Below are 25,108 nucleotides of genomic sequence, written 5' to 3' on the forward strand. Positions count from 1 at the left end.
TTTTGCTTTCTCGTGCCTCCTTCACGTGTTGGAAGGTAGAAATTCTGAGCCCTTTTCCTCGAATTCAAAGCCCCTTAGAAAGAAGCTCAGCAGTACATTTAATGTCAACATGTTCTTTTGAGTCAAATTTGTTTGAATATTCTTTGAAAAACCCTAACCTGAAAATCTATATCAAAATAATAATAATAATAATAATAATAAATTACTGTGTTTTGGTTAATAAAGGAAAAAAGGGTAGTTTGTGTTAGAGGCCCATAATGTTCAAACGCCAAGATACAAGATGGGTTACTGTTGTGTTTCCAGAACAGAAAAGAATCATCTTTATTTCCGCTGGGGCAAGATATTTATCTTTGCATCACTAGTAATAAAATAAATATTAAACACCACTCACCATCAACTAGGAAATGTAAGTGCAAAAGTTGATCAAATTTGTCATTAAAAAATCCCAGCATGACAATATTCTACAGCAGTGTTCATCATCATCATTATTATTATTATTATTATTATTATTATTATTATTATTATTATTATTATTATATCATTGCTCTTGGTACAAATTATCCCTTGTGTCTCTTTTGTTTCTCATTGGGTTTAATTGTGCTGCCTGACAGGTCATCATCAGTTTACAGAGTCACCAGTAGGTGTCGTAGCTACATTTCTAACAGATCAGTGCGAAACGTGATTCATCAAGCAGAGATGCTGTGCTTCAAGGTGCAAGCTGTTGAAAGAAAATGCAAATGTATGGGGCTCAATGCGGTTGCATACAAAAATGCTGAGTTCTTGGCACTTAGAGCTCTGTCGGAAGTCACAACAGCTGCATGGTGTTTCTTTTTTTTTTTACTCCCTTAAATCATCACCATGTCCTGGTGGCTAAAGCTGTCTCTGTCTTGTCTCAGCCTCCCTGTCAGTCACACACACTCACAGAGCTTGAACCCGGGTCATCCCTGTGGAGAACGGTCTGTCCGACCACCGGGGCACCCAGGGGTTCCAGTCATTATAGTGATAGCACTGGCTGCACCCTCTCTGTCTTGTGTGTGAACTCTAACAAGTCAGTAGGATTGACCGGGCATGAGGATGTCCTTTGGAATAATAATAATAATAATAATAATAATAGTGATGGAGAGCAAAGCCTCAGAGGGAGGTCTTTCCATGTCAGAGGCTCCGAACAAAAACGCTCCCACTCTTTTCTCTCTCCTCTTTGACACATCAAAACCGGCACAGGCGCATTCCTATACGCGCGTAACCGATCTCGCTTTCTGCAACGTGAACGCGGCGTGAAGTACAGCAGCGTGGAGACTCGGTGGACATGTGAGGACTGGAAAGTCATTTGAGTGATATTGTAAATGAGTTTATTTTATTTAAAATCGTGTTTTAAAATAACAACCAGACTGAAAATGTCCCGTTTTCTGTCATTTCTTCGGCTCCATATGACTAATTAATAACGCACGTACTACAAATGATTTTATTCACGAAACAGGTTTCCTTTTAAGGCTAGTGTACACATCAGTACATTTTAACATCACTGTATATATCACGGGGAATGCCGAAAGAGAAACTGAGAAAGTACTGGATTTTTCTAAAGATTTTTTTTGGAGGGGGTACTTGTTAGATTTACCTCTGCGTCAATGGTCACGTCTCAAATGTTCAGGGGAAACGATGAAGACATTTTGTGCATGCGGGATCTGGAGATGGGATCGGCTGACGGCGAGGGGGAGCAAACTCCACCCAGCAGATAGGATCGCAGGCAGGCGGAGCGGAGGGCAGCTTGTGCCCATAGGGCTCGGGCTGGTTGGTCGGGACGCTTGACAAGTCCCGCAAAAAACTTCTGAGGGGCAAAGTCCAACCTGAGCGTGAGGGAGACAGGGTGGAAGTTAATGTGTGAGAGAGCGCGTGCCTGGAACTAAATCGCATGTTATTTTAAAGAAATGCTCAAAAGATGGCGGTGGTAATAGCGACGGGAGTTTCGGGTGCCTCCGGAGTGCAAAAAAGTGGATTTGTGGAGGTTTTGGTGCGGGAGCAGTGGCACAAAGTTTTGGTCAACTTGAACGAGGAAGCGCTCACGTTAAGCTGCGAGGAGAGCAGCTTTAACGATAGCGTGAACGACAATGTCAACTCTAACGGCATTACCAACGGATCTTACCTTGATAACAATAACACCAACTCCAACAACGGCCCCCAAACTGTGCGCACCGCGTTCACAGACCTCCCGGAGCGAGTGCCCGAGGCGATCGCCAACAGAAAGCGGTGCGTCAAGGTGACCAAGCAGGAGATCGGGGGACTCGGGATCAGCATCAAAGGGGGGAAGGAGAATAAAATGCCCATCCTCATCAGTAAGATATTCAAGGGGCTCGCAGCGGACCAGACCCAGGCTCTGTACGTCGGGGACGCCATCCTGTCCGTGAACGGCATGAACCTGCGGGACGCGACCCACGACGAGGCTGTGCAGGCGCTGAAACGGGCCGGGAAAGAGGTGACTCTGGAAGGTATGCAGGCTGCACAGACTGTGTGAGAGGATGACAGAAACAGAGGAGAGTGTATGTGTTAGGGAATCCCAAACTTTTTTTTCCCATCCCACATGCATACCCCCATTCATCTACTGAACTCCAAAACAAGATAAGGTCTTATTTCAGGAAGCCCAGATGTGAGTGATAGTGTTTATTGATGTGTTCTGATGACGGATTATGCTGCATACCAGGGGAGATAAGAGTTATAAGTGCTAGATCTCAGTTAGCTAAGCACATTCTGTGTTTGAGAAGCATTTCACAAGTGCTGGTGAATTTCAGTTTCATTTTAATGCAGATCCCCCAGGGAACCCGAGACCTCGCTATGCATGGGTACCTCATCCTGTAGATGTTATACTGAAACATGTTATGTAGTGATGCGAGTTCTCACCCTGCATGCCTGCCTATTTTCTTAGACTAGTGTTGAGTCGTTTTGTGCATATCCCCTGGTAGGTCAGCTGCTCTCTCTCAACCCTGGTCCTCAGGACACAAAGTACTTAGTTTTCTATTCTACCTTCTGGTTAATTGCGTCCACTTAACGTCCTAGGTATAAGTCAGTCCCTGATTAGATGAACAGAATGAAAACCAGCATGACTCTGCGTGTGGAAGCCTGGGAATGAAAACCTATAGTGTGATTTATTTTCCATTAGAGAAAGTAGCTGCTGGTTAATAATAAGAGCTAAGGCAGGAAAGGCAGTGTTTTTCTTTCACAGGCTATTCTTATTCAAATCTTCTTTCAAGATTTATTTATTTATTTTTAATTCATTTATAGAGTCACAGTTGGTTGTCGCCATACAGTCTTTCTCCCAGGGAACCAAATTGAAAAGAACTGGAGCTGTTTTTTTTGTGGCATCTCCACAAATTTATTTAATTTACAGCAGAAGAGGAGAAGACACTGTATTTAAAGGGTGTATGTCATGCAACTTTGTTGTCAGGATGCACTTGCCATAGCTGGGAAACAGGAGGCTTCTTTTTGCACAAAAGAACAGTTTGGATTTCTATGGAAAGAGTCATTATGTAACCAGAGGTGCATTGGGAGAAACATGCAAGAAACTAATGTTGTCTCCCTTTACCTCCTCACATACTTCTCTGAGCAAGGCCACTCAGACAAATCCAGATCTATATTTCCTCAAGCGTCTCCACACACGCATATATGCAGCAGCACTTACTTTCAACTCACTCACACGAACAGTTCAGCCAAGTCGGTGCTTCGCAGTTGTTTTTAGCCAAAAGTGAAGAAGAAAATTAGGCTGATGGCTGGCAGATTCCACTCTGAAGGCTCAACATCATTTTACGCCCTTAACACACATGCACGTGTGCACACACACACACACACCGGAAAATGTGCCCACGTCTATTTTCTTGTTCCTGTGAGGACTCTTGGACCTAAGATAGTAAGAACAAAGTGTCTCACTTTCTCTCTTTCTACCGCTCTCTCTCTCTCTCTCTCTCACACACACACACACACACACACGCACACACACACACACACACTCACTCTCTCATATATACACACACGGTGATGAGCCTTCCCAGTGGAGTACAGGGGCTATACTGCAGAGGGAAAAGCAGGTCCCTGCTGAAAACTTACTCAGATAAGAAATGAGGAAAGAGGGGATGGAGCAGTCACAGAGCAAGAGAGGGAGAAAGAGGAAGAGAGAGAGAGTAAAGGGAGTGGTTGGAGCTGAAATGTGAATTTAATGGGGAAAGTGCTTAGAGGGAGAGAACAGTAAAAAGAGACTGAAACAGAAGGAGAGCTAACGAGGGAAACTTAGAGGCTGATATACAGATGACAGTATGGGTTTTCTTTAGGGTAACACAGCAGGTAACCGTAACTGCACCCTTACTGAGATCATTTGCATTTGGGAAAGCAGCAGAAGAAGAATGCAAAGTGACAAAATGCATTTTCAATGGATTTCATGGATCTCCGGGGGCGTGAAAGGCGCTTAACACGTAACCAAGCGTGTAAACTTTCATTTCAAATAAAAAGACGCGAGCAGTGAGATGTAAAGCTCAAAAATCCATTTTTTTCAAGCCAACTTCTAAGATGTGAGAGAGGCAGAATGTGTTCCACGAGGAAAGAGATGAGGAGGAAACATCTGATCCAACTGTTAGGAGGTAGCGTATGTCTCATGGGAGAGGAGTGTGTGTCTATGTGCATGTGTGCACACAGTGAACTGTGTTTTTCTGCATGTCCTGTAAGTGAGCTTGCACGTGTATGTGTGTTTGTAGTCTGTGTGTTTTACTGTAGTGCTGACAGCCCATCTTGAAACTCATTACGAAGATGGAGGACAAAGTCAGCTAAAATAGACTCCGACTACTCACTCCCACCTGATGCAGGATGGCAAATTCACCCAGTGGTCAGAAGCCATCAGGGTTGAAGCCTCCATGTCAGAGACCATCTGCTTGGTAGCCACCCCCCCAACTCTCTGCTGGTTCTGTTCCGTGGCTCAGGGTGCAGTCTGACAAGCCAAAAGTGAATTGCCCTATGGGGGTCAATCGAGGCTCTGCAGCTGAGTCACAAAGCTCCTGGCAACTGCAGCCTGTGCCATCATGGTGGTCCAGTGAAAGATTGGTTTTGCACAAATAATGCCTTCAATTACAAATTGATGGAAAACAATAAACAGTATGGTTACAAGTTTCCAGCTGGTAAAAGGAATCCTATGCACACGATGGCTACATAAAAGGTATCACTCTAAAAGACAGATGCTTTAGCTATGTGTCACAGATAAATACGCAGCATCTTCACCAGTTGAGGACCTACCTAACCCCACAAAACAACATAGTAAACTCCTTGGCCTGGGACATAACACTGGAAAAGTTTAACACTGCTATAGGCTCTAAGATAGTTAGCAGGACGATATCATGCTCATATTTGCACCATCTAGAGCAGACAAAAACACGTTACTGCTGTGTTTTTGATTTTGGAAAAACGGAATAAAAAAAGAAACAACCTTCCAAATACTTCAGATGCGGAAAATCGCTCATACCACAGTCCAAAACTTGACAACCCTGCCACGCTTAGCTATAGCTGCTAAGCTACATCAATTAACATCAATTTCAGGAACCTATATTGAAATAATTGAGATGGTTTTGGTCAGAATGGATAGACGTGGTGGGAAGTGGTGGGAGAAAATAGTCCAGGTTGAAACAGGGGACACCGAGGGAAATATTACACCAGGTGGATTTCAGTGCCAGCGCGCAGCATCAAACAGTATTATTTATAAGCATCAATACAAGTCCACATAGTCTAAACATGGAAGCAGAAGAAATTAATAATGAAAAGTCAGAGCACAATAAAGAAGAACATCTGCCAAACTACAGCAGGCAGGAAATGAGTCAGTGTCCCGACAGCTCTCCTGTTGAGCCCTTAACAAGCCATACCTGTTATCACCTGACATCTGGATGGATCTGTGTGTGTGTGTGTGTGTGTGTGTGTGTGTGTGTGTGTGTTGTCAGCAGTGTGATCCAGAGTGTGTGTGTGTGTGCCTATGAGCATGTGCCTACTTGAGTATGTTGATATGTGTCATTAGTCAGCAGTGTAGTCTAGACCGATGCTACACTCAATATGTGCGCGTGAGAGAGAGAGAGAAAGAGAGAGAGTGTCTATGTGTCTACCAGCTGACTGTTTATGTCATTAGAGAAACTATCATCTCCTCCGCTACTGTTTGTGGAGTCTGACTCAGAGCGGACGATGGTGATGATAATAACAACAACTGTGGAGATGCAGTAGTGATTGTTGTGGCGAAGATAATAGATTGAATCATTCATTCCACTCCTCTGTGGATGTATACAGAGCCAAAACAAAACGAGAGCTAAGGCTCATCTGTTTTTCCTGTCAGCTTTGTTTGAATAAGACAAAAACTCCTTTCCCCTCCAGGTGTAACCATTGTGTTCCTGTTCATTGTGTTTGTTTTGCCCTAGTTTTCTCATGCTGGTCATTATAAACGGAGCTCCTCTACAGTGGAGAAGGCACTTCAGTTTCACGCTTCAATTAGGAATTTCATAAACATTTAACAGGGTGACCACGGGTGACCCAAAAAAAAAAAGTGAAGTCTGTGAGACTGTTCTGTTGCTTCACAGTGACTTCTGTTTAATGTATGACACTGTCTATGAGTCAACAGCATACTGTAAAAACTACCATCTGCTCATACTTTCTGTGGTTGTGGTTTTGAGTAAGTATGTTGTTTTTTTGCTGCCGTTTATGGCAATAATGGAACATGTGACACACAGCTCTGTGGTTTGATGTCTGATGATCATGAAGATAGGTATTGCACCTTTCTCTTTTTCAGTTTCTTTGTGCAAACATGCTTTTCCCATTAGGACAAGCTGCCTTAATAATGTTGTGTACAGTTCAATATGGATGAAGGAGACAGTGGAATATGAGAGTTTTGGTTGAAAGATGATGCGCTTGCGATTTTTGATGACATCTAGCTCTTGCTCCTTTGGAAGTTGAACACAGTAATTGACTGTTTGTTAATCCCCACCCCACTTAACTGTTTCTACTCCTGTCAAGACGGATGGAAATTCTTTGTCATTTTTTAAACAGCGGGTCCTCGATTTCCCTGGGTTGACATATTAGGGAGGTTTTTGGTCTTTAATATGCAGGTTATTGTTTAGTGTAATGGAGATGTCACATTTAACATGTCCCTCTGAACAGTGTGGTGTAAACACCTGTATTTGTTTGTTTTCTAGCAAATAGGCTCCTGAGCTTTACTCGTCTTTCTGTGCTCAGAATTCAGTCGTATAGTTTTTGTTAGGTTAACTCTGTAGCACATACACTAATTCCCACATTCGCAGTCATGGGCCTGTTTACAGCCAGAACAATACATTATGATGATCAGAACTTTATACAGAAGACCTGTGACACTATTCATCTGCTTCAGTCTACAGTTTCCCAAATAGTGTGACAGCTCACTTTTACTGTCTCTTCAATCCAACATCAACATGTTGAAATTATAAAAAGTTTATAAAGAGTCTTCAAGCTTTTGTCATCAGATCCAACCTCTCATGCTTATGTAAACACATATTTCACACCTCTGCTCCTCTACGTGCAGAAAGTTGTGTGCCTGCACAGAGTTAGTAACTGTTTGACATGAGGTTCAAAGATCAGTGCCAGTGAGTAATTGCACCTACGCACTTTTCAAATTTCTTTGTCAAATTTACTTATGCTAAAAGAATTGTTCAGATAAGATGATATTTGAACTCTTTGAGATGTGCGTCCAAACTTTACAAAAAGATGCCCCGAGGTTGGATTTATAAAGGCGTTTTGTGCTGCTGTAGCATTCAGATACCTGCGCAGGAGTGAAAGCCTTCATTCTGCAATCAGAGGAGCCTTTCTCTTCTTTTCTACATATTTGCCCTGCTCTGTTCTCTTCCCAACTGCCGCCAGTGTTAAACTTTATATTCTTTCTCCCACAGGCTTAATGAGAGGAAGAATTCTTATTTCTTTAGTACATTTTCTCACTAAAAGAAAATTCCCCATTCAGAGCATATGACAGAAGGTCCAATGACTCCAGACCTCATTAAATATTGTTAAGACTATTAAATGAGAAAGACACAACAAGATAGATGCAGTAATTACACCTGATGTTATAGAGCAGAGTGTGTGTGTGAGAAGGGGGGGTTGGTGCTGCGCAGACACACATGCTGAGGAATATGAACGAACAAGTGTGTGTCTGCGCGTATTTATTGTGATTGTGTGTGGTAGATACAGTTGAAATCCACGCACGGCTGATTTCACTGTCAACACAACAAACAGTTGTGAAGAAATGAATTGCCTCATTTGTGAAATGTGTAAGGGAACGGGGTTAAGTGCACTTTAGGAAAAAGTGAATGGCTTTTGAATACCATAAAGAGAAGTGAATGGGATTTTCATTGGGCACTTGAACAGCTGGTCCTTGGTGATACACTGCCATTCATGCATTTGCATCACAACTACTGTAACGGCAAACTCTAAACGAAGTGCAGAGTGGGAGTCACAATAAAAAAGATTTAGTTGTGTGCGAGCTCTCACTTTGTCTCAAGCACGAGCCAGAAATTGGAAAATAAAATCAGACAGATGGTGGAGGGCAGACCCTCATTTGGACGATTTGGTTTAACTTGTGTAACGGCGAACTAGCTCGAAGCCTGATTTCAAATGAAGCCTCGGGTAGCAAGAGTCCTGTCCTCTCTGAGCTCTTATCGTGCTGTTGAGGTTATTGTGCACAATTGGCGGTGTTGGTGCTGTAATGGAATATAAACATGACCCAAGGGAATGCGCTCACATTTACACACTTCCAGGGTAATGATCACATGGACTCCACCCCATTTATTTTCCCCTTCTGCTGGAAACACTTGCAGCTCTATTTCTGGGCACAGTGACGTTTCTCGATGAGTTTAGATTTCCTACTTCCAGGCTGTCTTTGTAAATGTTAACGGAAAACAAATTTCCTGCTATGCATTGTATTAGTAGTATATCTATATTTCCGTATGTGGACTGTAAATTTACTTTGACCAGCTGTGGCACACACACACACACACACACACACACACACACACACACACACACACACACACACACACACACACACACACACACACACACACACACACACACAAGCAGACACACTTTGTGACTCTAAAGTGTTTCCTTGAGTTCATTCGCAGGTTCTTGCACAGAAGATGAGGCAGACAGTGTATGTTAGTGTGTGTCCTTGTACTCAAACAAGTCTCAAATTTGAAAACCATGCTGACTTTTTTCTTTTTTTTTTCTCTCAGAAATTTAACTCCTACATGTTCTTTTGTGTCTCATAAATGCGCGGCTCTTAACAAGGTTGTCATCATGGACTACAGCAGATTTGATGTTTTCAGTCCATTGAATTCAGCTCTATTGTTTTTTGTTATGCTCTGTTTTAACAAATACATCAGCTGTTTTTCAGTTCCCTCGTTTGATCTGACTGTGTGGGTTATTCTACTGCGCAACTAGATCATGTCGTGTCTGTAGGTCCATTGAGGACACTCTCACATCACCCCCGTCTTTTCCTCTGTGTTATGTGTCACCCTGTCATCTCTCCTCTTCAGGTTGGCGGTTAGGCTTGTTTCACAGTCTCATAGGGATCTATAGTGCTTCTCCCAAGAATAGTTCATATGCTGGATTACAAATGCCACCAGCCATGTGCCAATTATACACGGCTCGTACAGTGGGATATGCCAATTAAGCATCCAGGGCATACCAGGGATACAGAACATTCAGGACAGAGAGAGTCCTAAGCACCCACTTTAACTCTGCCTCTCTATTTCTGTCTTTCATTGTAACATGTGTCCTGTCTTCACTTTTCTTCTCCCCTTCTCAAACCTAAAAACACGAGGAATTTAAAACAGTTGCAAAGCCTCTAGTGATTCAGAGTTTGACTTTTACAAGTAAAGCTTTCTGTTTTACTGCTTGGAAAGTTTCTCAGGTGGCGCGGCGACATCGGTTGTGACCATACTATCTGGAGATTTTGTGAGCTGTGGGGGTAGATTCAGTGTTTTTGGTTCCTTAACTCTTTTCCTCATGCTTCTTTCCTTTAGCAGCAGAGATGAGGTTTGAATCATCAGAAAGAATACTTACATTTTAAGACATTATCTGAGAGGCAAAGAGCTGCCCCAGTCTGTTCTGGCTTTTGGCTCAAATTGACATTTTCTGTGATAATTTCCTTTTGGTAGCAGAGGGGGCCAACTGCTTCATTTGCATACTGTTAAATGAAAGAATAACAATTTGTACATAAAATATTTTTACTATGTAACTTAAGAACTGTTAAAAAAAAATCCATTCACCCTTCTTCACCAGAAGCAGTGGATCATACAATAGGACCATTCTGTTATTGAGCAGAGACATAATCAAAGGTTTTCTCTCTTAAAAGGAAATGACATGTTGGCAAGTTTCCACAGACTACCCACACATCCTCTGTGGGCCTTTACGACAGAGTTCAAGCATCACTGATACACAGAGCTGTTCCTGAGAATTATCTTTCTGTCTGTTGCCCCATGTAAGTCTGAAATACTCACCAAATACCTCAGTAGTAGCACAATTAAACTGTTTCTATTTCTGCTGTGTATCTGTACATCTGTGGTATCCCCACATCCTTCCTCTGACCTGCAACAACAAACTACGACTGCAACTATTTCAAAACAGCAAGTGACACATTACGTATTATTGCTCAAATGCATGTGATTTTTACGTCATTAGATGGCCACAAGGTAAGACATAGATTCTCTTCTCAACAAAGTTTACGTCATACTGTTCAGTGTAAGAACAGGGAAGTGACCTGCAACATTTACTATGTGCGTGCATCAGTGACCTGCCCCTTGTGAAATAGTGTGAGAAAGATTTTCAGCAAGCATTTGGATGCTTTATACTTTATAATTTCCTATGAATGTGTTCAAACTAACCCCCCCATCCTGGCCAAGAGTGCCTCCAAAACATTTAGATCTCAAAATACTTTCTTGTATACCTTGGCCTACTGTATACTGAAAATATATATATATATATATATTTTTTTTTTTTGTAACTTTCCTTCCCAGTCAAGTACATGCGTGAGGCCACGCCATATGTCAAGAAGTGCTCCCCTGTGTCAGAGATTGGCTGGGAAACTCCCCCTCCTGAGTCCCCCCGCATTGGCAGCCCTCCCATCACCTCCTCCTCCTCCTCATCTGACCCTCCGAGCCCCCCGACCCAGCCCTCCTTCTCTCTGCAGGGCGACAGAAGGTGCATACCCCTCAAGATGTGCTCTGTGACCCGAGCCATGACCACACCAGACCCTGAGAACAGGTAGGTGAGACACACACACACACAGACTGGAGATGCTGGCGTTTCATCTGTCTGCTGCTCTTGTGCTTATTGCTTTTCATTTACAGACTAATGACTATTTCATTGATAAACCACTCAGACAGTGTATATGTACATGTATAGACATGTATAATCTTTTTTTCATTTAGATTTTTTGTAGGAACAAACAGCTTGTGGCTGAGTGTCTCAGACAGGATTGGGAAAATATTAAGTGATGTGACCTTAACAGGCTGTTGGTTTTGGCCTTTTTTTTATGGGATTTCAGGACAATAAAAAGTTTTTGATTAAAAAAAGAAAACAGTATATACTGTAAATCTTTGGTGGTCTGTTTCTAAATGTCAGGGGATTATTTGTTATCAGTGTTCATAGGTGACAGGGCTGTCACTTGGTGTGGTCTGTAGTGCACCACGGAAGTTGACTTTGCTTCTCCTTGCAACTCTGGCTCTAAAATGTTAGTCAACCACTGCAGAAAGAAATATATTATCATTATATTTAATATGTTTCCTTACACACAAAAAAAAAATAATTCAAATTTCAGCCCACCGCCATTATGAAAAGGACGATTTATAAATCTGTTGCAGTGCGACAAGTATGTCACATGAATGTAGTGGCAAACCCGAAAACGGTTACCTTAATTAACCAAAGGTTAACTAATTCTTCTCTGCTCCTTAACTCAGCAGTGTGACAGTGAGAGAATAGAAAAGTCATACCCTGGGTCTGCAGCTCCTTCTGATATCCTGAAGGGATTACTCAATAGTGTTTTCTCAGACTTTTTTAGGCCATTTTCACTTTTTTTTCCTGTTCTTTTTTTAAAGACAGACGTTTGAAGTAGTGCTCAGATAATTCTCAGTCAGCAGGGGGTGGTCTGTTAGGAGGTGTCGTCAAGTTAATTGGTCGGTAATATGACAACGGCCCAATCAAACAGATTGAGGGAAGAAAGCGATTTATTCTTTCAACTTTTTTGGTGTCACGGGCTGTGAACGTGTGCTTTCTGTCCTAGTTGTCTCTCCCCCTGGTTCTCTCTTACCATGTTGTTTCCCTTCCCACTTGTCATATTTTTTTTTTGCCTTTGCTTTTTTTTTTCTGTCCTGTGCTTTTCAATCAATTGTTGGTGTTTGTGTTTTTCGGCTCCTTTTGTCTTCTCCCCATCCTCTTCTTTTCTTTTATGACATCTCTCGCTCTCTCTCTGTGTTCCCAGCTTTCTGTGTTATCTGTCTGAATCACTTCTCCTCTATCTCCATCCTCTTCCTATCATTTTCTCTTGCTCTTGAATTATTTCTTTTTTTTCCCACTACAGTTCCCTGTATCTCTATCCTGCTGTCCCTCCATCCATGTGTTTCCCCCTCTGCATATGTATGATTTTAGAAGTGTGAGATAGTTGAACCTCACTAAACTTCAAAGCTTCAGACGATGGAAGAAACATCAAAGTCGAGTGGTAACAGTGAGCACTGACTTCAAAGTTTTCTCTGTCTGTATAGATGTTGTTAGATGGCTCCACACTGAAACTGTAAAATGTAAATTCTAACACACAAACAATCAAGAAAACAAGCACAATGAGAGGAAGAACATCTTACACGGACAGAGCAGATGGTTCTCTGTTGGCTTGTTACTGTATGGAAAAACTTATTTTATTTACCACTGAACAAAAAAAGGTTGACAAAAAGTACATTGCCCGTAACAGCTGTAAATGCACTTGTCATGTTTCCTTGTTGGGAATGTTTACATTCTTTGTAGAGCAGGTTACCGACAGAGTCTGTATTTCGCCTGAGGCAGTGTGAGCTCCATCATGACTGTTCAGGTTAGAGATGTGAGCTTGAGGTCAGTTTACATACTGAATAGATTATGATGCCTCACATTGTGCATCACAAAGTTTATAACGTGTGTTGTGATTATGGCTTGATAAACCTGCTATGGGGGCTCAGGGAAAAAACAAGGTTCTGGCCCCCTTCTAAGGGCTCCCCTGCTTACAGACATCCCCCTTTTGGCTTAAAACAAGGCCCCAGAACTTTGCTGGTTGCCTGGTAACAAGAAAACAAACAATTTTACATTTCTATTTGTGTATGGATTAAACCAAGAAGAGACGAGATATATGATTTCAATTAGTACACTGTAGAGGTGCTGAACAGTCAGGCTTAAGGTAGATTTTGACACACTGGCAGGACCTCAAGAACAGGTATTAAAGTCTGACCTACCTTAAGACCCTCATCTTGTCAGCTGATTCCCAAACAAAATTGCAGCTGATTATATAACCCCAAACCAGTTGCCATAAATAACCAGTGAAACTGAGGTCCTGGGGGACAGTTGTATGCTTTCCAGGCTGGTAATTCAGCTTTGGCCACGAGTGAAGAAGATGAGATGGACATGCCGTAGCCTGTCGCTGAATCCAATATGATTCAGCGACAGGCTCCATGTCTCCTTCTCTCCCGTGTAGACAGGAAACACTGAGATTTTCAGAAACGCTGTAACACGACTGTGGGGAACTCAGGTGTGAGATTTGTCTAGCTCCATTTATATGAGAATCTTGAAGAATAATGGAAATCTTCTTGGTGGAAACAGCTTTTGAAAAATTAACCTGAACAGGCTGGTTTGGACAGAAAATACTCAACATTTAGGAGTTTTGATAGATTCAAAGCTTTTACAGATATTCATGAGGACATGCCGGAGTTTAACTTCACTACGCATGAGGCTGTTGTTTCAATGGTCAGCTACGCCATGAATGTGTGTAACTAACAAAGTTTAGTTTAAGTTTTTTTTCTGAAAATGAAAACATGACTGTAACAGATTTTCCCTTAAAATAATCTGAACTAAAAATTAATCTTAACTTTCAAAATGGCCACAGACTATTTGGTGAAACTTTGAGCTGCACAGTCACAAATCTTAGGATGATGTATTAAACTATTTAAGAGCACAATAAGGTTGAACATTCACTTCGTTTGCCATAACTTTGACTTTATTGCTTAGCCAGTTAAACAAGGAGTCCTGTCCATGACAAGGTGAGTTTTCGTTTCACACAGATAACAGGCTGTTTTGTGGTTTGATAAAGCCATAGGGCAGATTCACAGGCAGAAATAAAGTCCTTGACCAGCATGTTTTTTTATGAAGTTCCTTCTTTACCCTTGCAGCCAGGACAAATTCCTCTAGTAAATGTTTAGTAAATGTTTGAATGGGAGGACACCCAAGTTGAAATGTGGTCTGCCATGTTTGCATGCATCCACGTCCATGAAACTTACAAAGGGAGGCCACATTTACACTATAAAGTTAAAGATTGCAGGGCAAGAACTAAACCTACTCTCTTTTGTTTTAGTTTCAGAACTGAGATGGTTTATAAGGCTTTATGTTAAGTGACAGTGAATTTTTTTTTTTATTAGACTCAGTGCAGTGTTGATCCCTCCGAGGGTTTCTCTGTTCATTTGAGCAGATGTTGTTTAAACTGCATTGAAGCCTGAGAGGACAGAAGGATATGAGGAAACGGTACACGTACAGTGATGAGAAAAAATGATAAAAGACAGGGAAAGGTCAGTGAGGGAGTAGAGTAGGGAGGAGAGAAGAGAAGAGAAGAGAAGATAAATTATTTTTACTTTGGGATAAAGATGGGCTTGATTTATCTTAATTTTAACTATTGGACATGCTGAAGAAGTTTTCCTCACCTTAACATAAACTGTATAGAACATAAAGTCTAGTTTTCTTTGACATTTGTGACAGATGATGATGGTGTCACGGTTGTCTCTGCTTGGGCCTGGAGGTCTCATATTTTGAAAAATATGGATGTTAAGATGGCAAGGTGTAAAAACAATTAAGTTGTAGGGCTGCAGGTCAGGATTATTTTTTGTTGCTGATCAATCTGTTGATTGTTTTTTGTTAGAGTAATCAATTACCTGTTCAGTCTATAAAATGTCCAGTTTCTTAGAGCGCTTGGTGATGTCCTCAAATAGCTTGTTTTGCCTGACCTACATTTCAAAGATTAGCTGACTATCAGAATATTTGGTGATTACTAATCATTTAAACATTGCAACATGAGTTTGCCAACTTTACACTGGAGTAGTCCTGTGTCAAGTTTTGACCTGGTAAAATCCCAGAACAGTCCAGAATATAAATAATACAGTGACCGACGGGCCTCGCATTGTCACATACCTTGAATATTTAATTAGACCTTTGGTTTGAAAGGACACAGCTACCTAAAAAAAAAAACAAAAAAAAACTAGTACACAGCTTTCAGGGAAAATGTTCAGACTTGCAGCTGACTTACAGTTTTCTTATTAAGATTAAAGGACCTTAAAGTCTTGTTTTGACTCAAGACTTCAGACGAAATTTGTCCCATGAGGCTTAAAAACAGCTCTGGTTGGAGCATGTGGTGCAGCAACAATTAATCCATGTTGAGTCATCATCTGGATTTAGGCAGAGATGGGGGTGGGCCAAAACAAACAATTGAACTGATTAATTGTTAAACCCAACTATGTTTTCTTGTTCTCTGTGACACACAGCTTATTTCCAGTAGGCTTAGATATTGTTTCATTTCTTGAAGACAAGAATTTCCGCAGTGTTGCAACTTGTTTTGTTGCTTTAAAACGGTTAAAACTCTTGTATGGAACTCTTGTATGTGAACTCTGTGTGTGTGTGTATGTATGCACACACAGAGTTCACCAGTGAAGAGTCTGAGGGCAGTTATTGCACACCTGTATGCTGGAACCGACATACCAAGCTTAAATAAACGTCTGCCATACATAGGGATAATCCTGTGAGAACAACTACCCTTTGATAAAGTGAAAAACTGATTGTCATGCAAGCAGGACCAGATTTATGTAACTACATACAGTCAAATCCATCTACTCCATCCATTTCATGTGCTGTGATTTCCTGTGTTCCCCATGCCTGTGTCACGCATGCAAGAGATGAGACAAATTAGCTTCAATGTCCGTCCACATCTTGGCGTGAAAATGGCAAATAAGGTCTAGTATAACTCGTGGGAGTCAGAGTGACATCATCCTCAAAGGACTGATCCTCTACCAAACACACATCTGGTCTTGGAGTCCCCCCCTCCTCTGCTTCCCCTTCTCCTCTCTGCCTGTCCTTACTCAGCTCACCTTTTACAGGTTCCAGTTCTATTTTTAACCCAGAGTAACACACCTGGAGCTGGTGAGTCTCTCTCCCTCCTCCAAGGGTTTGATGGAAGAGAAGATTTATCACATTAACTGGGGCTTTTCCTGGTCCACAGAGTGTGTGTGAATAAAGAAAGCTGCAAATAAAGCATGTTTGCCGAGTTGAGTTAGTTTTGTTTTTTTATTTAAACACCAGGAGCACCTGGACAGTGGAGTGCTGTTAGTGATGGTGGCAAACTCACAGATTAAGAATGAATTTCCATTCATGTTGTGAGTTGAAACTTAGCCTGTACTCCCAGAAAATGCTTCTTGCAGCAAGTTTTACTGACTGTACTGTTGCTTCTTTTCATTCACTGCAAGACATGGCCTGTGTTGATATGCGGTTTAAAATCTTACATCTGTATTTTCTACCCTACCTTAAAGGTTTTTTACTACGAGTTCATATTCTTTAAGCTTATACTTCAAACAGCGCCTAATGCAAAATGCTGGCATGAGGCTCACACTGAAGACTAGCTTACCATGTCCTTGTCTGCTAATCTTCTGAGTCAGCCATAATTAATAGTTTGTGTGACACAGATAATTGTAATCATCCTCCAGAAAGGACAGTGGAAATTTAACCTTTGCTTTAGCGTACCTGTTCAGAGTACTTTTGTTTCTGGTTTTACTCCACGGACACAAACACTGACTGTACTGATGCTACAATATGAAGCAATAGCACACAGCATGTTGCACTGTAAAGGCTGCCACACGTACCTTCTTAAAATTCATATTCTCTGAGCACATAATCAAAGGGCCATTCAGCATCCTACAGATTCATTTCTCTCGGGGCCAGAAATACTCCCATATGATATAAGCAGATTAGTTATGGAAATTTAGTGGGAGACAGTATTGTGTCATATGGCCCACATAGGATGCATGAGCAAAGACTGTTTCATGTTTTGAATTGACTTGAACTCAAACTCAAATTTCAGTGCACTTCATTACGTCGTTTATGACCGAGTGCCCATTCTCTTGTGGATGAAACAAATGAGCATCTGTTGAGGCTGAACATTTGGCTTTTAAAACGATGAGCTGAGAGTAAAATGAGTCAAATTGGGTCCGCCTGATAAGCCTAGCAATACATTTTCAATATCCAGAAAGAAACTTTTTCATCTAAGGTTGTGAACTACAGAAGTTTTAGAGCCCCTCAATGATAACAGAGAGGTTAAAGCTGTTTGAGCTTTTCTTATCTTCTTTTCCAGACAACTGGAGCTACATTCCCCTGACGCCAGGCACACCGTGGTGCTGCGATGCCCAGACCAACCATCTGCCCTGTCCTGGTTCTCTGCCATGCACTCTGTCACTTCCACACTGGCACAGGTTGGTCTTTGATTACATTGATATTACAGGTGACTCTCATCATCAGTGTGACCATTAAAATTAGATATTTCAGTGGCCAGATTCAGCTCCTGCAGAGCTGCTTTGTATCTAATGTGTTCTGAACGATCATCCGTCCTAAAAACTGTCATCCCACCACAGCGGGCACTGGCAGAGGTCGTCCAGAGCACAGCCAGGACGGGGATTGCTGGCAGCAAAGAGATACGACACCTGGGGTGGCTGGCAGGGAAGGTAGGAGTTGGTGTGTGTGTGAGAGAGAGAGAGCGACAGGGAGTGTGAAATGCTTTATATATGTCATATATATATGACTATATATATATGACAAGTGACAGAAGTCGTGTGAAGAAAGAAAAAAAGCTTGAGACAGCTGTTCTTACATCCACACATCTGGCTAATTGCTACGTGAAGTGAGTGCGAACGTCAGAATGTTTGTTTTGGAAAGATACAGAGATTGTCGGATGCTGACCCCGCCAATTTTGACGTTGGAAAAATGTGAAGGGGGAAGACGGTATCAGGTGATGTTAAATCACCTGATACCGTCTTCCATGAATGAACTCCATGAATGTTACCACTGTTGTGGCAGGGTGTCTTACATATGTTGTCTGCTGTGATCTGTCTTACTTGTGTCTCTTACTGTGTGTGGCTAGTAACTAGTTTCTGCTTTGGTGATTAAAGTTATCTCATAATAATAGTTAAAGTTTAGTGGAAGGATTGGAGTTTGGCATGTATTTGTGACTCATGAGGTTAAAAGCTCAGGAATATGTTATGGCAATGAGGGTCCTCATAAGCATAGAATTGCAAAGGCACGTGTGTGTGTTTGTGTGCGTGTGTGCGCACATGTACCTGTGTTTGCATGCATATTTTTGCTTCGTGCACATCTGTTGTACACACAGAGGCACACATTTTTGAAATTCACACAAGCAAGGACACAGCTACAGCTTCACTTTCCTTTTCACATACAGGCACACACACCTTTGGAAACATACCCACACACACACACACACGCACACACATCCATACCTGTCTAATTTAGTCCTCATGAATTTGCCAATATTTGATCCTTCAAATGCAGTACAATACTGTTACTTAGCAACATATTCTCATTATGTTAAAAAGCCGACCCTTGACCCTGTAAATCCCATGGTTTGATTGGCTGAGGCACAACTTCAAAGAGCAGCTTAGGATTCCATGGCTGGGCTGCAGATAAGCTCTCATAATGAGAATAGTTATGGAGCATTGTAAAATGAAATACTGGGCGGCGTGTGTGTATATGTGTGTGTGTGCTCTAAGTTAAAAGATTAACGGTGTGTGTTTCTGAAGGGAAAGCTGCACCTGCACACCAGCCTGCTTTATTTTTAGCCATTCCTTCTTTCAATAACATTTTGGGAGATTTTAGGTGTGAAATACTGATAAAGAGAATAAGGGTGTGTACGGGAGAGAAAAGTAATGTTTGCTCACTCAGTCATGGAAGTTGGGAGGTGAAAACCGGTCTACACCCACTGCTAAGTATACACCCATGTTTGTACCTATTTAACACAAACACCGTTCCTCTCTCTGACATAAACTAACTTGCTGCCACACAACCATTGATATCTCAGATGAAATATCTGCTTTCATCTAAAAACCTGGGGACAATTTCATTATTTCTGATAAAAATACAAGGGCGTAGGTACATCAGATCCTGCATCAACAAATTAATCAATGTTGTTCCCCATTCAAATTCAAATTGAGCAACCTTTTAGTGATTAACTGAAATTAAGTCAGAATTTTAATAATCACTTGTTAAGTTTCAACTAGGTACAAGCTTTTACAGCTTCATGAAAATCTTTCGACTTAATACTAATGTTAATGACTTTAAAGTTATTACTTTAAACTCTGGTGAATTTTTGCATTTTACAAAACAGTGATGCAATACATTAAAAAAACAACTAACATTTTTAGCCAGCCAGTCCCCCCATAACCCTGCACAAGTTAAGTGGATATAGAAAATGGATGGATGGGGACAGCTGTCCATGTCTCAGTGTTTATCTGTTTGTGCTGTAGACAGAGAGTGAGAAGCAGTGCTGGAGGCCGGTGCTGGTGGTATTGACAGAGAAAGACCTGCTGCTTTACGACAGTCTGCCACGGGGCAAGGAGGCCTGGCAGAGCCCTTCACACACTTACCCACTTTTAGCGACACGGTAGGTCCCCCGTCACATGCACAAACCCACACTGTATAATTGCACAATGAAATATTTTCATAAATGAAAGAAATAAATGCTTTATATAATTCTACATTTTATGGAGACTATCATGTATGACTATCACTTAAAAGCATGGCAACCATTACCACTACTGTTTTAACATTTATCTCTCCCTGACTGCTAAGGATTTAAACACACTGTGAACTGCAACTTTTTAATCCATCTTGATGATTGTTATTTTCTTAAATGAGTGATGCAGCCTCTCAGAGCTGCTAGCGTGGCAGTAGACGTTTAGTCTCTGTGCTGTTGAATTAACTTTTGCACAGATTTTGGTTTGGTGTGACCTTTGAATCTTTATTGGCTCAGTAAACAAAATATTTTGCTTCCTGATAACAGTTCTGACAGCCAGTTTTAATGAAACTATGAAAAAGCAGAGTGAGGAAAAAATATCTCAGAAGAAGTGAGTGTTATCATTAGAAAGTTAGAAGTTTCTTCTCTTATAGCAAGATGCTTTGTCATGACACTGTACTTTCTTACTTATGATGATAAATGTCTTGTTCCTTCTGTGTGTCTGTGTTTATTCAGTCTGGTCCACTCTGGTCCTGACCGGGGGTCACCTCACTCTGGCACTGAGCTGTTCTTTGCCACTCGGACTGGCACGCGACTTGGCATCGAGACTCACCTGTTCCGGGCAGAGACCACCAAGGACCTGTCCCTGTGGACCAGACACATAGTTAATGGATGTCACACCTCAGCTGAGATGATCAAAGAAGTCTCCACGAGTGAGTTCTGATACATGAGCATTCAGATTTAGAAACACAGGCAACTTTAAAATGTCTGAAAACGTGTAGAAGCACACACACTCAAACCCCATAAACAGGAACACACACACACACAAATGTGTAGCTGTGGACAGAGCGGAGTGAGCCATACAGGTCACTGTGCTTTGCAGATGCTTCGTCAGTTGTGTTCAGGCATGCTGCAGCAAAACAGAGAAATTTAAGAAGCTGCAAGGGTAAGTCTTGCCTGAGGTCTCTCAAGCCTAAAATAAAATCTAAATCCAGTGCATAAAGCCAAATGTATACATGCACAAACACAGACTCCCACGTCCACTGTGTTAGAGGAAGGTTTGTAATGTAATTTGACAGCCATATGGAAGATATGGACAAAGTACTTTCAATTCTAGTGTGTGTGTGTGTGTGTGGGGGGGGGGGTGGGGGGGGGGGGGGGGGGGGGTTACGCATTGGGTATTGGTCGTCCAGGGGATTCCAGCAGAATATCCCCCACACCCCTCCTGCTCCCTCTTTGCCCCCCCCTCCCATCTCCAAGCACAAAATGTCCTGGGAACTGCAGTTTTCCCCTGGGTCCCCCTCGTCTCTCCATTTATGATAACAGCCAAATTGAATTTCCCTTCAAACTACACTCATATATGAAACAGCAGGAAATCCAGCAGCAAATGCTACACTTCAGCACTACATCCTTGCTGTCAGTGTTTATCGCCACCAAACTCTTGTTAAAGCTCTCCTAAATTGTGTCTGCACCCACTGATCCAGGTTTAAATGTTACGCTGTGATTAGCATAGCTAGGCTTATTTCACGTCTGCAGAGCACAATTTACATTTAACACTCCAGCTGTGTGATAATAATCAGATTTTGTATGTCATGGTAGTTAGCCAGGAAATGTGAATGTTAGAAAGGCATCTTATTTAATCCCAGAACGAAACACTGTCTAGACTAAAACAATCTGCTCAGTATCGATGTGCTGTAGTTTAAAAGTAGCAGTGGAATCAACAGGTAAAGTTTATACCAGCATAAATCTATTTTCTGGGGGGGAGGAAGCTGTAAACTCAAAACTGACACACCTATCACCTTTTTGCCAAGTTGATATGACAAATGTGTTAGCCAACAGTTTCTTCTTTATACTGCCAGCAGATACAAAGCAAACATTAACATGAATTTGGAGTCATTTTTTTTCTGGGAACCTGATGAATGTTCTCCTTTTGTTCTCCTTTTAGCTCTGTTTTTCTCCCTACCAGCTCCACAGGGAGTCATCTTGCTTTTTAGCAGCTGAAGCGCTGTGCTAACTTGTACTAACTTGAGCTATAGCTAACTTTACTAGTAGACTAAAGGTCAGGGGTTTACCAAAGTGCACTTCATTCTAATGAAGACATGGGCGTCTGCCCCAAATTTAATAGAAATCTGTCCAATAGTTGTTGAGATATTTTACTGAGAAATGAGGTCAGGGGATCTACAAGGTCTTTAGGATTCATCCTCTGAGAACCATGAATGTACAAAATTTTATGTCAATCCATCCAATAGTTTTTGAGATAGTTCAGTTTAGATCAGTGTGTTGAACTGCCAGACATAGAGCCATACCTCTAACATGGCTAAAAATATTTGTTCTAGCAGCTTTAATTTTGTACAGCAATGCTGACCGACGATACAGGTCGGTGACACAGGCCAAAAGAATGAGAAAAATGAGAACTGTTTTGAATCTTTATTGCTCACTATTGAATTTCTGTCTCAAATGGATCCCATAACTTTTCTGAAACAGATCGATGTTAACACCAAGCCATCGGTTTCTTCTTATGGAACTAGGAAAGTAATTTACACTTCCCCAAGGAGTGTGATAATGCATACAAAGTGCGTTCACTCATTTTTCAGCAGTTGCCACTTGAGTCGTTGCACTGACCTTGGCAGCTTTTCATCGGCGTGACATTCTGATAAATCATTGTGATTGTTTATTCACTGTCAAGGCTCGTGATAAAGATTTGCTCTGAAGATAGATTAACTCTCAATCACTCACTGGGCAGCAGGCCATTCTTAAGAGGGTTTTTAAAGGGGAAAGTAATTTGTTCAGATCTGAAATCAAATCTCACTTGGCCTGCTGTCATCTTTGTTATGATTATGTCCCAAGTAACTTAAACTTTTCAGAGATTATATTGATATTTTGAGCAACTAGCACGGTCGTCTATTGCTTTGTTTACTTAACTGACTTGACTGTCTTAATAAACTTATCAAAAATCAATAATTTGCATCAATCCTCTACAAGTTCCATGAAGAAGAACGTAAATAAGTAGATTTTGTAAAGCATTCAGAACATTAGTTAAAAGGTCCATTTGGGAACTACACTGGAGCTTGCAATCCTTTCACGTGGTGTTGTAGCAGTGTTTGTAATTGTGAATAAGTTATTCAGTACCTCTGGCTTGCTATGCTACATCCAAAGCTACAGCAAATGGCCGGTTAGCTTAGCATACACACTGGAAACAGGGGGAAATGGCTAGCCTGGTGCTGTTCAGAGATAACGAAATCCACCCTCCAGCAGCACCTCTGAAGATCCCACTTTAACATTTTATATCATGTTTGTTTAATTCATACAAAAACCTGAAGTGTAAAAACAACTTTTCAGTGGGGTTTTTGTTTGTTTGTTTATTTTGCTTAATTTTCTCTGGACAGAGCCAGGCTAGATCTCCCCCAGTTTCCTGTCTATATGGTAAGATAAACTAAGAACAGCTTCTAAACGAACCTTGTAGTGACAAATGTTTTCTCATCTTCTGTTTCCAAAATCAAGAATGAACTTTGAACCGCAGATTCAAAACATTATTTTATGATCAGTTTCAGATTCATCTGTTTTAAGTCAGTAATCCCACTTCTCCTTCTTTCTGTACTTCCACTGCCTCCTTGTTAGTGTTGTTGTCAAAGGTGACAGCTGTAACACTTGTTAAATTGTCTTAGAGGTCGATTAGGTCTCCTTAATGAACAGGTAAACAGCCTAATGGCTTGGAGGACTTTAAAAAAGCAATTTTACCTCAGTGGTTGTGGAAAATTAACCTATTTAACCTGCTGTGACACGTGAATCTGAGCGCAGTGGGATGCAGTTTCAAACTATGGAGTACTTTCCGTGCTGCTGATATCATTTACAAGTTTAAAACAAATGACTGTGAAAACAGAGTTTCTGTCCTGTAATAACCTTTTAGCGTTTCCACTTGTCGTTATGGTAACAGAGTTAGTCTCTCCCTCCTCTCCCACTGTCACTCTCTCTCCTGCCCTCATTCATTCAGTACCTCTCTCTGTCTCTCTGCGTTATCACTCTCTGCCCCTCCTTCTGTCTTGTCCACTCACCATCAAGCAGAGAGAAGGGCTTTTGTTGTTGCCTGAAAAGCCCCTTTCTCTGTGTGCGTGTATGTGTGTGTATTCTGGTGGGAAACTCTGCTTGCCCCACAGATCAAGGCTCTCAGGTAGGAGAGTAGAGTTTCAGGTCTCATTTCCACTCCTGAACACAACAAAGACCCCACACAATTTGCCCCATTTGCAACTGTTATGCCATTAGGGATATGTTTGTCCTGCCATATTGTTTATACATCATTAGAATAATATTATGAGGCTCATTTTTCATCATGAATGGGATGTGTTCAGGGTACCGAGGATATTACACCATATATTTGACTGTGTGCATGCCTTGTTTTTTTCTGTCTGATTCACAATTTCCTTCTTATCAACATTACTTCCTGAAGTTGTAATCTACACACCTCTTTTGTTTTAGTGTGTCTCACAGCTGATAAGAAAAAGGATAGATTACTGTAATATACTGCTCCACTCAAACCCTCAGCACCCAAACCACCTCACCTGATCAATGTGATTTGAAAGCAGCATTGCTTCTGTGGTATTGCTATCTAAAAATACAATATGCAGTGCATGACAATAGATTATTAATCCAATACAAAGCCATACAGTGATTCTGTTACAGGTCAGCTCCAGAGAAAACTCTCACATGTATAATGAGGGCTTGGACAAATTAAACACTTCAAATCAGCATTGCAACCACTGCCACAAAAAAGGATTAAACTTGGCTGCTTGACAGTTCCTATTATCCCACTTGAGAGAGGTCTTCTTTCCCTCTCAAAGCATTTTATCTGGGTTTGAAATTGACCATTTATAGCAAATAGTAAGCAGTAACATGGATTCTGCTGGGAGAACTAATCCCCAATCAACACATTCACAAACATTAATGTTAGCATATCAACTATACTAAAAATATAGCACATAAGCAGAAAGAGGAGGTGGCAGAGAGAGTTGCAACATCAAACTGTTTGTTTGCTGTACACCTGCATGTTACTAGTCAGCTGGTGGCCAGGCAGCTGAT

The 25,108-nt window shown here is 41.4% G+C and overlaps 1 protein-coding gene across 1 annotated transcript in view; it reads left to right on the plus strand.

Annotated features, from left to right (window-relative positions):
- Nucleotides 1-1,285: 1,285 nt before the first annotated feature.
- sntb1 (syntrophin, basic 1) overlaps nucleotides 1,286-25,108 on the plus strand; it is a 31,448-nt gene continuing 7,625 nt past the window's right edge. Inside the window, exons 1-6 of the mRNA XM_041044677.1 lie at nucleotides 1,286-2,483; nucleotides 11,046-11,292; nucleotides 17,648-17,765; nucleotides 17,925-18,014; nucleotides 19,827-19,963; nucleotides 20,552-20,748. Coding sequence (XP_040900611.1) covers nucleotides 1,937-2,483; nucleotides 11,046-11,292; nucleotides 17,648-17,765; nucleotides 17,925-18,014; nucleotides 19,827-19,963; nucleotides 20,552-20,748 — 1,336 coding nt within the window. The 5' untranslated portion in view covers nucleotides 1,286-1,936. The remainder of the gene's footprint in view (nucleotides 2,484-11,045; nucleotides 11,293-17,647; nucleotides 17,766-17,924; nucleotides 18,015-19,826; nucleotides 19,964-20,551; nucleotides 20,749-25,108) is intronic.

The sequence above is a fragment of the Toxotes jaculatrix genome, chromosome 8 (genome assembly GCF_017976425.1).
Source record: "Toxotes jaculatrix isolate fToxJac2 chromosome 8, fToxJac2.pri, whole genome shotgun sequence".
Taxonomy (NCBI): Eukaryota; Metazoa; Chordata; class Actinopteri; family Toxotidae; genus Toxotes; species Toxotes jaculatrix.